Genomic DNA, 13,989 nt, shown 5'->3' with positions numbered 1-13,989 from the left:
GGACCAATACATACATCTGTGTGTGCCGGGGAGGGGCATTCTTCTGGGCCCTGGGGCATTTTTCAGTACAAGTCATCATCCACCAACGTGGGCCTGAGAACATAGCTGTGGGCGGATTGGCTCTCAACTATGTTGAAGCTGGCTTCCCTTTGAACTTCTTTCTTCTTTTTTTTTTTTTTTTTTTTTTTTTTTTTTTTTTTTACAGGCAGAGTGGATAGTGAGAGAGAGACAGAGAGAAAGGTCTTCCTTTTTGCCATTGGTTCACCCTCCAATGGCCACTGCAGCCGGCGCATCGCGCTGATCCAAAGCTTGGAGCCAGGTGCTTCTCTTGGTCTCCCATGTGGGTGCAGGGCCCAAGCACTTGGGCCATCCTCCATAGCAGAGGGCTGGCCTGGAAGAGGGGCAACTGGGACAGAATCCGGCACCCCAACCGGGACTAGAACCCGGTGTGCCGGCGCCGCAAGGTGGAGGATTAGCCTGTTGAGCCACGGCGCCGGCCCCCTTTGAACTTCTTTACAGACCATATGCTATGTTCTGACTTGGGGTCCTTTCCTATCACTTGTTAAGATTATGGCATATCTGATCTTACCCGTAAGGCCTTTCAGAAGAGAGTTACCCTGCTCTTCCAATTAGATCTGCTACCTCCGTGGTCTCCCCTCTTCTTACCCCAGGCCCTGGAGAGAGAGAGAGAGAGGATGTGAGTAAGGTCTGAGCTGCATTTGGCAGGACCTGGTGGGCAAATTTAGGGTCTTGGTGGCTCAGTGCACTGCTTTGCTCACCAACGCCTCAAACTTCTCAGTGACTCTGTTGCCGTAGCCTGCAGCCTTCATTACATTTGTGGTCACTGTTATGCCACATGAGCTAATTTAGTTAAATGGAATCATTGCTTTTTGTTGTTGTTGTTGTTGTCACTTGAGCCCTCTATAGAACTAATATGTGTTTTAGAATGACCATGGAAAGTATGACATTGACACCAAGAAGGGACATTTTATGGCTGGTAATGCTGATTTCGCAGCCTGCCAGGCTCTTAGTCAAGATGAGGCTTGGGCCTGGCAGTGTCTCTTTCCTGTTGTGGACAGCCTGTGTATACAGATGTGAAGAGCTGCGTTTGGAGAACGAGATACCCAGCTGCTAATGTAGCAGCCGACCTGGGCTTGCTGAAAATTAGGAGGAAATGTGCTCTCATCAAAACCATGCTTTTAAGGACTATCCTTAATGTGTGGAAATAATGCATTACAGCAAAAAGTTTTTCTCAGTAATAAATGCCATTGAGCTTTGACTGCAGGCAAGCTTGAAGATTAATGTGTTTCTAAGTAAATTTGGAGTATAAGGTATACTCCGGAATTGAAGACAATCAGGATATGTGTTAAAGGATTTCTCAGAGTCTGACATTTCACAGCATCAATCTGTTAAGGTGATTTTGTCAATGAAACAGTTTTATTTAAAAGAAAATTTAGGGGGCCAGAGCTGTGGCGTAGTGGGTTAAAGCCCCGGCCTGTAGTGCCTGCATCCCAAAAAGGGGCTGATTCGAGTCCTGGCTGCTCCACTTGCAATCCAGCTCCCTGCTAATGACCTAGGAAAGCAGAAGAAGCTGGCCCAGGTCCTTGGGCCCCTCTACCCAAGTGAGACTCAGAAGAAGCTTCTGGTTTCTGCTCGGCTCAGCTCCAGCTGTTGTGGCCATTTGGGGAGTTTACCAGCAGATGGAAGACCTTTCTAACTCTCTTCCAAATAGCTGAAATTTTTAAAAATCTACTTTAGCAACAAAGAAGAAATCATTTAGTGCTGAATGTTTTGTTTTTAATCTTTAAAAAATTTTAACAATGATTTCTTTAGAACTTTTCGATATTCACTTAATATGTAGGTATTTTTCATATGTAAGTATTTCATACGTACTTTTTCCTTAAACAGGAATATTATCACATAATTTGAGATTGTGTGAATGTCATTATTTGGTACATAGTTATAAGTATAACAACACTGCATTTTTTATCGGCTATTAGTATGCATAAATGTTTTGTCAAGGCAAGGTTATAAATGAACTTTTCTTCAAAAGAAATGAATTCTTTTGTTGTAATATTCCATGGTTCAGAGGTACAGAGTTGTTTTTCTTTTTTTAAATTTTATTTAACAAATATAAATTTCCAAAGTACAACTTTTGGATTATAGCGGCTTTTTCCCCCCATAACCTCCCTCCCACCCACAACCATCCCATCTCCCACTCCTTCTCCCTCCCCCATCCCATTCACATCAAGATTCATTTTCAATTATCTTTATATACAGTAGATCAATTTAGTATATACTAAGTAAAGATTTCAACAGTTTGCACCCACACAGAAACAAAGTATAAAGTACTGTTTGAGTACTAGTTATGTCATTAATTCACATGGTACAACACATTAAGGACAGAGATCCTAAATGGGGTAAGTGCACAGTGACTCCTGTTGTTGATTTAACAATTGATACTCTTATTTATGGCATCAGTAATCACCCGAGGCTCTTGTCATGAGCTGCCAAGGCTATGGATGCCTCTTGATTTCGCCAACTCCAATCTTATTTAGACAAGGTCATAGTGAAAGTGGAATGAACTTTTCATTTCTAATAAGTCAGTTGTGTGTCTTACTCTGTGAATGGGGATTATATGTAAAAAATTTGCATGTAGAGAGATTGAATTGTAACTTTTACAAAGGTTTGCTTAATCACCAATGGAGTCAGAATAATGATTTACCAGGGATTTTGTGATGGTCAAATAATTATTGGTAGAAGTTATAAAAATAAGTAACCTGTCATGCTTTATATTTTTCTCTAGTAACATGATTTTCTTTTTCTCTCTCTCCCTGCCCCTTCTTATTTTATCAGTAGGTTGGGACCATTGCAAGTCTCATTATACAACATGCTGAGATTCAGTCTCTTACCCACCTTCTCAATGGGATTTCATCTGTTAGCTATTGTAGCTCTCTTGTTTTTCCATGTGGACCATGTAAGTGCTGAGACAGAAATGGAAGGAGAAGGAAATGAAACTGGTGAATGTACCGGCTCATATTACTGTAAGAAAGGAGTGATCTTGCCCATCTGGGAACCCCAAGACCCTTCTTTTGGGGACAAGATTGCTAGAGCTACTGTATACTTTGTGGCCATGGTCTACATGTTTCTCGGCGTCTCAATCATAGCTGACAGGTTCATGTCCTCCATAGAAGTCATCACATCTCAAGAAAAAGAAATAACCATAAAGAAACCCAATGGAGAAACCACCAAGACAACTGTGAGGATCTGGAATGAGACGGTTTCTAACTTGACCTTGATGGCCCTGGGATCCTCTGCTCCTGAGATTCTCCTTTCGGTAATCGAGGTGTGTGGCCATAACTTCACTGCAGGAGACCTAGGTCCTAGCACCATTGTGGGCAGTGCTGCCTTCAATATGTTTATCATTATTGCACTTTGTGTTTACGTGGTCCCTGATGGAGAGACAAGGAAGATTAAGCATCTGCGTGTATTCTTTGTGACGGCAGCTTGGAGCATCTTTGCCTATACTTGGCTCTACATCATTTTGTCTGTCATCTCTCCTGGTGTTGTGGAGGTTTGGGAAGGTTTGCTTACTTTCTTCTTTTTTCCCATCTGTGTGGTGTTTGCTTGGGTGGCAGATAGGAGGCTTCTGTTTTACAAGTATGTCTACAAGAGGTATCGGGCTGGAAAGCAGAGAGGAATGATTATTGAACATGAAGGAGACCGGCCATCTTCCAAGACTGAAATTGAAATGGACGGCAAGGTGGTCAATTCCCATGTTGACAATTTCCTAGACGGCGCTCTGGTTCTGGATGTCGATGAGAGGGACCAGGATGACGAAGAGGCTAGGCGTGAAATGGCCAGGATTCTGAAGGAACTGAAGCAGAAGCATCCAGAGAAAGAAATAGAGCAATTAATAGAATTAGCTAACTACCAAGTCCTAAGCCAGCAGCAAAAAAGTCGAGCATTCTACCGCATTCAAGCTACACGCCTGATGACTGGGGCTGGCAACATTTTAAAGAGGCATGCAGCTGACCAAGCTAGGAAGGCTGTCAGCATGCATGAGGTCAACACGGAAATGGCTGAAAATGACCCGGTCAGTAAGATCTTCTTTGAACAAGGGACATATCAGTGTCTGGAGAACTGCGGTACTGTGGCCCTGACCATTATCCGTAGAGGGGGTGATTTGACCAACACTGTGTTTGTTGACTTCAGAACAGAGGATGGCACAGCCAATGCTGGGTCTGATTATGAATTTACTGAAGGGACTGTGGTCTTTAAGCCTGGGGAGACCCAGAAGGAAATTCGAGTTGGCATCATCGATGATGATATCTTTGAGGAGGATGAAAATTTCCTTGTGCACCTCAGCAATGTCAAAGTATCTTCAGAAACGTCTGAAGATGGCATATTGGAAGCCAATCATATCTCTACACTTGCCTGCCTGGGGTCTCCTTGCACCGCCACCGTGACTATTTTTGATGATGACCACGCAGGCATCTTTACTTTTGAGGAATCTGTGACTCATGTGAGTGAAAGCATTGGGATCATGGAAGTGAAAGTATTGAGAACATCTGGAGCCCGAGGAAATGTTATTGTTCCCTATAAAACCATTGAAGGAACTGCCAGAGGTGGAGGGGAGGACTTTGAGGACACTTGCGGAGAGCTGGAATTCCAGAACGATGAAATTGTGTAAGTTCTTCATATATTTATACGTGTGTGTGTGTGTGTGTGGTTGAGTATATTTTTGAGTATGTGTGCATGCATGCACCACTTTTAAATGGCATACAAGGAATGGAATAGTTATCATACATGAACATTTTCAAAATAACAGTCTTTGCTTGGAAGCCACTTACCAATTTGCTTTATACCCAAAGATCTTAATTTGACACCAAGATTTTATGATAACTTGTATGCTTTTGCATATTTTAAGGTCACTGTAGACCAGGATGAAATGAATATTGTGACACAGTTTGTCAGATCTCTTAAGATGGGTTGAACAATGTGTATTCGGTTTTGAATTACATAGTGTACAAACAGAAAAGGAATATTTAAAGTATCGCACTAGACCTCCAATTTCGTCACTTAGTACAAATTCAGAAAGCTCAAAGGAAACACCTCTGAAAAGAATTTCCTGGCTCCCAAGCCTGGCTGAAAATATTTCTGTGGCTTTTATCTTGACATTGTATTTTTGTGACACTATGATTCTGCTTGAGTGCTAATGCTTAATTATGACTAATGACCAACTCTGCTTCTTTAGCTTTATGCCGATGTGGGAAAAGCCGTACTGCTCTTATTTAGTTCAATCTAGTGTCACTGTGTATGATTAAATTAGCCCTTTTACTCAGTTGATAATAATGATGAGGAGAGCAATAAGATCTTTTTTCCCTAGCATCCTAGTCGACAGAGCAAGCCAGAGAAGAGGTGGGGAACAATTACTCTTCCTATTGGCACTTTACAGTAATGCTGTGCTCATCTTGTCACACAGGGTGCCCAGTTGTTAAGTGATTGGTCCACTGAGAGCTGCTAGAGAGCTGCTCCTCCCTGCTTGGTCAGAAGAGGGTTTTGCATGGAACTCACTGAAAATAAGACAGAAAATTTGACTTAATGAGCAATGTCCAAACTGATAAGAACACAGCAACTATTATATCTGTAGTGCAACAAAGGATGTTACAATGAATGATTATGTTGCATGAGGCTTTAGCAGTTTAGATTTAAGGAAAGAAAAATATATTTAATGCAGTTTGTTCTAAAAATGGTTAACTCTTTTGCTAATGGCATGTTATATGATCAAATGGCAAGTAAGTGCGCGCAAAATGTGGAGTTTCTTCTACTGAAGGTACAGAGAGAAGACAGAAAAGGGTTCAAAGGGTACAGATTTTCCAGAAAGGGGCTACCAGTGTCCTTACATCTCCTTAATGTTGTATTATAGAGGTGAATAGTTACCATAGTACAATGAAATTGAGAAAAGCATAGTTTGTAAAATCCACTCTCTGATGTGGAATAATATTTTCATTGCTATTTTTGGTTCCACTTACTGGCATGTGTTTTGTTAGAACACTTATTTTACTAAAAGATCATGATATGGTAACATAATAATATTGTTGATACCAAACAAAGAATTTTTCCAAAGGTCTTAAACTGAATTAAATCTTCCCTGGTTTGGCAAGCATAAATTTTGTTCCTCTGCTAGGAGTTCTTTTCCATTATATTTTCTGATCATTTCAGTTACTGAACCCTCCTGTGCTAGGTAGTACTTATAATCCATGTAAAAGAATACAGAATGTTATTAAAATCTTTCATTTTATTAAATGAAATCACAAAGGTTGCCTTTAAATAGAACTCAGTTGGTGACTTGTGTGTTTGACTTAATGATGTTTTTCCATGAAAACTTGGTCTTGCTTCCCCTGAAGAATAATGGTTCTGTACTGGTTTATTGGACAGTCAGACTTTCTCTATTTTGCTATCCAGGTCTTTTGCCAAAGCATAAATACCTGACTTTCTTTTGGATGGCACAATGTAGAAGAAGGTTTTAACAAGAAGATTGACTGATTTGATGGAGTACTTTATTCTGCCAATCTCAATTTAAAGTACTCACCCTGCGTAATTAAATTGATTTACTGTTGCTAAGGGAGGAATATTGCCAAACTCCATCTTTAGAAATTTAGATTTCTTTTGAAAATTAAGAATCTTAGAATTGGTAAACATTGGAAAGAATTGATACCATCTCTATATATGTTCTTAGTGGTATTCCAAATCAATCACCAGTTCCAGTTCCATAAAACTTTTACTATACTTTATTCGTTAACTTTAAAAGTGAAATTTTAGAGCATAAAGAGTTTCCTGAAATTTTAAAAAGAGCAAAGTACTTTATTCTTAGAAGAAAAATGTATTGGTTTATTTTACATTTTTCTAGAATTTGAAAGTGTTTTCATCTTTTAGTTTTGTTATTGACTAGCTCTGTAGATGCTTAATAGGTCTAGTGACTGAATACATTTGATTGGTGACTGGAACTTACCCTTAAGCACCAAAGACTCCAGCAATGTCTTAAAAATATGTATTAGCAGGAAGAGGCATTCAACCTGGTGGGTAAAATGCCCATATTCCATACAGGAATATCTGGGCTTGATTTCCAACACTAGACCTGTCTCCAGCTTCCTGGGAAGCAGTGTTGATGGCTCAGGTAATTGGGTTCCTGCCACCTGGTGGAGACCTAGATGGTGTTTGCAGCTTCCCAGCTTAGGCTCCAGCCAAAAATGTTGATATTTGAGAAGTGAGTTGATGGGAGTTTCTTTTGTTCTCTGTCTCTCAAAATATTTTAAGAACATATTTAGGGGTGAGTATTTGGTGCAGCAGTTAAGATGCTCCTTGAGACATCTGCAGGCCATATTGCAATGCTTAGGTTCAAGTCTTGGCTCCACTTTTGATTCCAGCTTCCTGCTACTGTGCACCGTGAGAGGCAGTAGGGTATATAGCTCAAGTACTTGGATCCATGCCACTCATGGGGGATCTGGATACGTTTCCAGACCCTTCGGCCTGGACAAGCCCAGGATGTTGTAAAAAAAATTTTTTTGCCTTTGGAATGAATCCATAAAGGGAAGCTCTCTCTATCTTCTTCTCTGTTGCCTTTCAAATAAAAATAAGTAAATAAAATTTAAAATTATATATATTTGCAGCTTAGAAACCATTACAATTTTTAATGGATCCTTTTCTTTGTTGACTATCTCCAGTGCCAGGTCTATACAGTCAGAATCCAGCAGAAGAGTTTAATCATAATCTAATGAAATTAGAGTAAATTTAAATTAAGAGTAAATTTATATCTCCTTCTGTTCCATGGTTAATGTTGAGAGATGGTTTTCTTCCAAGCCTACTATAATAGATGGGGCTGTTTATCACTGAGCTTTATTAAAGACTGAAATTTTTTTTCATTTCCTTAATGCTTTGCACAAAACCCTAATTCATGATTATTTTTTTTCAAAGCATCATAAAGACATTCCTGGAAAAATCTGGATTTAAACTTAAGGAGTCATTAATGAAGATAGAAATAGGGCCAAACCTGATGAAGGATGGATTCTGAGGCTGTAGCCTTATTGATTCTTTGACTTCACGAAAACATAGTCCTAATCTTTTTTGGTTCGTTTGTTTTCATCATGACTTTATTCTTCTAATGAAAAGTATTTTATGTCGAACTGATAATTATAATACTGATATTTTATATAGAAAGTCTTCATACACATTGCAACAAAACTAAACGACTAAGTCATGGTCAGAGGTACATTATATTTTTATCAACATTGAGAAGCTTTTACCACAAACATTTTATTTGTAGGTGGACATGCTAAAGATTCCTAATCTTTGATCTTAATTTTAGTATACAAGGAGTCATTTAAATTTATAAGATAGGAATGCCTGTACCTATTCATTCATATTCTTACATAAATGAGTTAAATTATTTAAACTTGACCTTTCCTAAGATCACAATGTTTGAGAAAATATACTGATAAGTGATTAGTGATTCATGTAATCTCTAATAAAACATTCTTTACAACACATTTTGAAATTATAGTACAAAAGGCTATGAAACAGTTACACAAATGTATGCACTTGTTAATTGTAAGTTTAGTCACTGATACATTCTAAACCTGTGCCAACTAATCATGACTTTCAAGAGGGAATAAAAAGTAAATCAAGAATATGCTAATTTTATTTGTGGTTTTGTAGGTAATACAAACTGAAAGTACTGCTGCTGATTGTTCTTTAATGATGGTGCCTGAGGTGATAAGTATTACAAAATAGTATGTGGTCTTCCAAAGTCTTATATCAGCTTGACTGTTCTGGATTATGTTAAAATTAATTAACCAATGCAGATCTAAATCAAACTTAATTACTTAGTTATAGCTCAGGAACAATAGCTCTTTTGGAAGATGATTTAAAGATCATAAGTATTATTGTATATTAAATACAGAATTGAAAAAACAAAATATGTAAGTTGGAAAATTTACACAACATATTGCTTAGTAAATCAGTTTACCTAGCCACAGCATAATATATTAAACAATGAATCTATCCTGGGTAAGTTTTGTTGTAACAACCATTACATGTTCCTGTATGGTTGTTACTGTATTAAGGAATTATGATGTGTAAAACATCTCAACAAATACAGCTCTCTGACATTCGTATCAATGATTTTTTCTTTTTGCATAAAGGATTACAAAACTAAAACTTCTATAGTACAGTTTCCATGGAATTAATGTTATAATCCAGGGAAAAATAAATACCTTTGATATTTATATTACCCATTTTTTTCTCTCATGTAGAACTTTTAAAAATACAAAGAGACCGACCTTCTATCCAGCGATCTACTGCCAAATGGCCAGGACTGATTGAGGTGGAAGCCAGAAATCTGGAACTCCATACGGGTCTCCGATATGGATAGCAGGAGTCCTCATTCTTGAGCCATTTCTGCTGCTTTCCCAGGCACATTAAGGGCCTTGAATATGGGCTGCCGGTGTGGCGCCCCAACATGGGACGACAGCATGGCAAGCAGAAGCTTCACCTGATAGGCCATGCTGGCCCCCAGTGTATAGCATTCTAAGGACAGAAAGCCTACCTATCTGTGAGAGGGCAATTCAGTTCTGGGAGTAAACAAAATAGTGTAAGGAAACAGCCAGATTAAAAAACCTGATACAATGATAGCTTAAAAACTTCAAGTGATCAAACAGAAGGATAATCATGTGTAGGGAAATCAGAAATGATGAAAAATAGTAGATAAAATATCATTAAACAAGGTTTATTAGCATGTATTACCTTAAATCCAATATATTAAAATATACTTTATAATACAGTAAATCTGTCACATGTAAACTATTAAAATGATAGCTGTGTGATATTCAGACATAAAATTTTTTCTTGGAAAGGTGCTGGTCAATGGAGGGACCAGCATTGTGGTACAACAGGTGCAGCTTCAGCCTGTGATGCCAGCATCCCGCACAGGCTCAGGTTTGAGTCCTAGCTGCTCCACTTCTGATCCAGCTGCCTATTAATGCACCTGGGAAAGCAGCAGAAAATGGTCCAAGTCGTTAGGCCCCTACCAGCCATGTGGGAGACATGGATACAATTCCTGGCTGCTGGCTCAGCCCTGGCTATTAAGGCCATTTTGAAAGTGAACCAGTGGATAGAAGATATCTGTTTCTCTCCCTCTCTCCCCCTCTTGTTGTAACTCCACCTTTAAAATAAATCTTCATTCAAAACAACTAGGATGGAGCAATTTTAGCATTTTAGTGGATTTCTGCTCTTGTGGATTATATTTTCATAATGGAATGAGTATTTCTAGAGCCAAACCACATGTAGTATTGTCTGCTGCTAAATGGTAGCTATAAGATGTTTGTGTAAATGTATGTTTTCTGAATATAACTATTATAGGAGCCCAAAACATTTGTGATAATCAATGTAGGCTCTCATGATACTGAATTATGTGCAGAAGACTTGCTTACCAAGTCAACCAGGCTGCCATTTTGTTATAACCTCATTTTCCCAGTGATAATTAGCATTCAGTTACAATATAGTTAAGAAATTTTATCTAAGCCAATGAGATTGCACAGTTTAAACACACTGCATAGTTCAAATTATGGGTTCCTTTCTCAGTCATCAAGGCCATTCTGTAGGAGACCAATAGGTTACACTGGTTCAGAGGTAGAGGAGAATTAAATATCTATTCATCAGCATATACTTAAAAAGCTACTGATCTATCCCTACCACTGTACTAACCGTTATGAAGAAAATAGAAGTAGATTCCTTACACTCAAATGAGAAATGAGGAAATGTGTATTTTGTAAAATACAAACATCTTTATGAAGATATCCTGTAACCTGTAGCATAGCCTTAATTTTGGGACAACATATTTGTACTTGCTTTTGTACACAGAAGCTATAATTGGAAAGACACATGCAGATATGCAGTTTAAGATGAGCTCATGGGGCTGGCTCTGTGGCACAGCAGGTTAAGCTGCCTCCTGTGGTGCTGGCATCTCCTATGGGCCCCAGTTCTAGCCTGGCTGCTCTACTTATGATCCAGCTCCCTGCTAATTTGCCTGGGAAAGCAGCAGAGTTTGAACCAAGTACTTGGCCCTGGCAACCACATGGGAGACCTGGAAGGAGCTCCTGGCTTCCGCTTGACCTTGAGACCATTTGGAAAGTGAACCAGAGAATGGAAGGCTTCTCTCCGTCTCTCCTCTCTGTAACTCAACTCTACTTACTTGAGAGGCAGAGTTAGAGAGGGAGAGACACAGGTTTTCCATCCACTGGTTCACAGAGCTGAGAATATTCGAAGCCAGGAGCCAGGAGCTTCCTTCGGGTGCAGGGGCCTAAGCACTTGGCTCATCCTCCACTGCTTTCCCAAGCAATCAGCAGGAAGCTGGATCGGAAGTGGAGCAGCCGGAACAAACTGACACCCATATGGGATTCTAGTGCCACAGTGCTGGCCCCAGTAATTGACTTTCAGATAAGTAAATAAATCTTAAGATTCCCAGGAAGGTCATAACAGATGGGGCTAGGCCAGGTTGAAGATAAAAGCCAGGAACTCTATCCAGATCTCCCACGTAGGTACAGGGCTCAAGGACTTGGTCCATCCTCCGTTGCTTTCCCAGGTGCATGAGCAGGGAGCTGGATCGGAAGAACAGCCAGGGTTCAAACTGGCACCCACATTGGATGCCGGCTCTGCAGGCTGTGGCCTTAACCTACTATACCACAGTTCTGGTACCAGATAAATCTTCTTAAAAAAAAAATGAACTCACATCTGGGTAAACCTGAGAGTATGGACAATTTTGGCATATAGAATTATTACAACCAATGAAAATCTTTCTCTTTGTAACTCTGCCTTTCAAAGAAATCTTAAAAGCCTCAGTGAAAGTTCATTTTCTTTTGTGGGATTTTAAATCACTTTAAGGGTATTTAAATCAGAGTATTGCTGGCGCTGCGGCTCAATAGGCTAATCCTCCGCCTTGCGGCGCCGGCACACCGGGTTCTAGTCCCGGTTGGGGCACCGGATTCTATCCCGGTTGCCCCTCTTCCAGGCCAGCTCTCTGCTATGGCCCGGGAAGGCAGTGGAGGATGGCCCAAGTCCTTGGGCCCTGCACCCGCATGGGAGACCAGGAGAAGCACCTGGCTCCTGGCTTCGGATCAGCACGATGCGCTGGCTGCAGCACGTTGGCCGCGGCAGCCATTGGAGGGTGAACCAACAGCAAAAGAAGACCTTTCTCTCTGTCTCTCTCTCACTGTCCACTCTGCCTGTCAAAAAAAATTTTTAAAAATTGGAGTATGTCCTTTAAAGGGACCATTGTTTTGGAACCCTTTTTTTGATGGAACATATAGAAATAAAATTTAGAAAACCATTGCTATTAGACAACATTCTATATTCTAAGCAATTTTATCAAATGCTTTTTATATGTTTAATACTAGAGCAACCCAATGAAGTGGTATTGCACACTAATTTATTTAAATAATTTCTCCAAGGTGGTAAGAAATCATTTAATCTGAGACTTGGGCTCTTGTCTATTTGACTTAAAAACTTATGTTCTCATCCCTCTGTCACAATGCCTCTTCTCGTCTCTGAAGAAAACTTACAAGAATGCTTGTAAAGCATTATCAGGGTTTTATTTGACTCTGTGTATTTGCCTTTGGTCTGTAGAAATGGTTTTGGGATACTTTAATCCAGTAGCTACTGGAGCAGTTTCTTGCCCATTTTACCACTCACTCTCAGGCCATTTTCTCAGTTAACAAGTCTACTGCCTTTATCTTGTAAATATGGAGCCCATTTGATATTACGTTGTGAAGTAGAGATTTGCTTTGTTTTTCTTGCCTGAGGATACCAGAAACCAGGGAAGGAGAGTTAAGCATACTTTGCCTAATTCCTTTGCATGGAGCAATCTTGAGGGTATAACATCCATAACAGAGATATCTGTTATTTTGCTGATCTGTCCTTGTTAGCTGAGGTGTGAAAAGTTACCTGTGTCAGGTATTATAGTATTGTGGGAACTGTAGAAATTTTTCCTATATCTCTGGTATGTTCTAACACGGTTATTGAAATTTGATCATTGGAGATTTATTCTTGGCATGGGGAAGATGTTAGCCTCCTATTATATAAATGCCATGCAACTCTTAACTATTAGCCTTGTGACAGTAGAGTGGAATTGCTTTGTGTCCAGTGCCGGGAAAGGTTGGTGAGAAAGCGGAATGTAAGATACTTCAGTGGCACCAGAGATAATTCCTTTAACTGCCTTGGGTAAGCCAGTAGAGAGCGGCTTAGTGGAAGGTGCGGACTCAGCAGGCGGGACTTTAGCTGTTGCCTTTTCCATGCTATCTTGCAGTTTCTTGTCTGGTAGTGGGAGAGTCCAGAAGGTCATAAGAGGGAGAGCAAGCAATCAACAACATGGGCAGAGTTATAGGAAATCTCCTCTTTGCTTCCTCCCCTGGCTCGCATAACATCCACGTAATACCCATCTATTTGCCAAATGTTGAGCCAGCCAGGACCCTTTCTTTTCACAGGCCTACAGCTGTCTCATTATAGAGCCAGGCTAAATAAACAATGCCTTTTCATTTCCTGCCTTTCTCCTCAGCACTTCATGCTCCAGATGACATTTTCTTTCTTTCTTACAAAGTCTCAACAGGGTCAGATAAGGAGATAGGCATTGTGCTCTTTGACAGTTGAAGCTATGGGGGCAAGGGGCAAAAACAGCTACAAACACAATGAGGGTCACTTGCCTTCAGGTTGGGTGCTCACAAGAATAGGGCAACCAGGATTTCAGGATACCTGACAAGTCAAGTATTAAGGAGTCTACGATATTTTCCATACATAGTTTTCTGATTTGGTTTTTACTTTATGGGCCTAGGCATTAGAAATCTGAGGTTCTGGGTATCCTGAAGCCTTTGGTGGTCCTTGACTCCAAGGACCTTTCATTTTTCCTTGTTTGATTTCCTGATGGTGAAGATGAACTCA

General features: G+C 39.9%; 1 protein-coding gene across 6 annotated transcripts in view; it reads left to right on the top strand.

Moving 5' to 3' along the window:
- SLC8A1 (solute carrier family 8 member A1) overlaps positions 1-13,989 on the top strand; it is a 412,383-nt gene that overhangs the window by 90,864 nt on the left and 307,530 nt on the right. For 5 of the 6 annotated variants that reach the window (XM_062209333.1, XM_062209330.1, XM_062209329.1 and 2 more), the window contains one exon: positions 2,857-4,689. In XM_062209333.1, the coding sequence (XP_062065317.1) occupies positions 2,891-4,689 (1,799 nt within the window). In that variant the 5' untranslated portion in view covers positions 2,857-2,890. The remainder of the gene's footprint in view (positions 1-2,856; positions 4,690-13,989) is intronic. The other variant, XM_062209334.1, reaches the window with a different exon arrangement.

This window comes from Lepus europaeus, chromosome 13, assembly GCF_033115175.1.
Source record: "Lepus europaeus isolate LE1 chromosome 13, mLepTim1.pri, whole genome shotgun sequence".
NCBI lineage: Eukaryota > Metazoa > Chordata > Mammalia > Lagomorpha > Leporidae > Lepus > Lepus europaeus.
The sequence above is the reverse complement of the archived record's forward strand: the minus strand, read 5'-3'. Positions and strand labels throughout refer to the sequence as shown.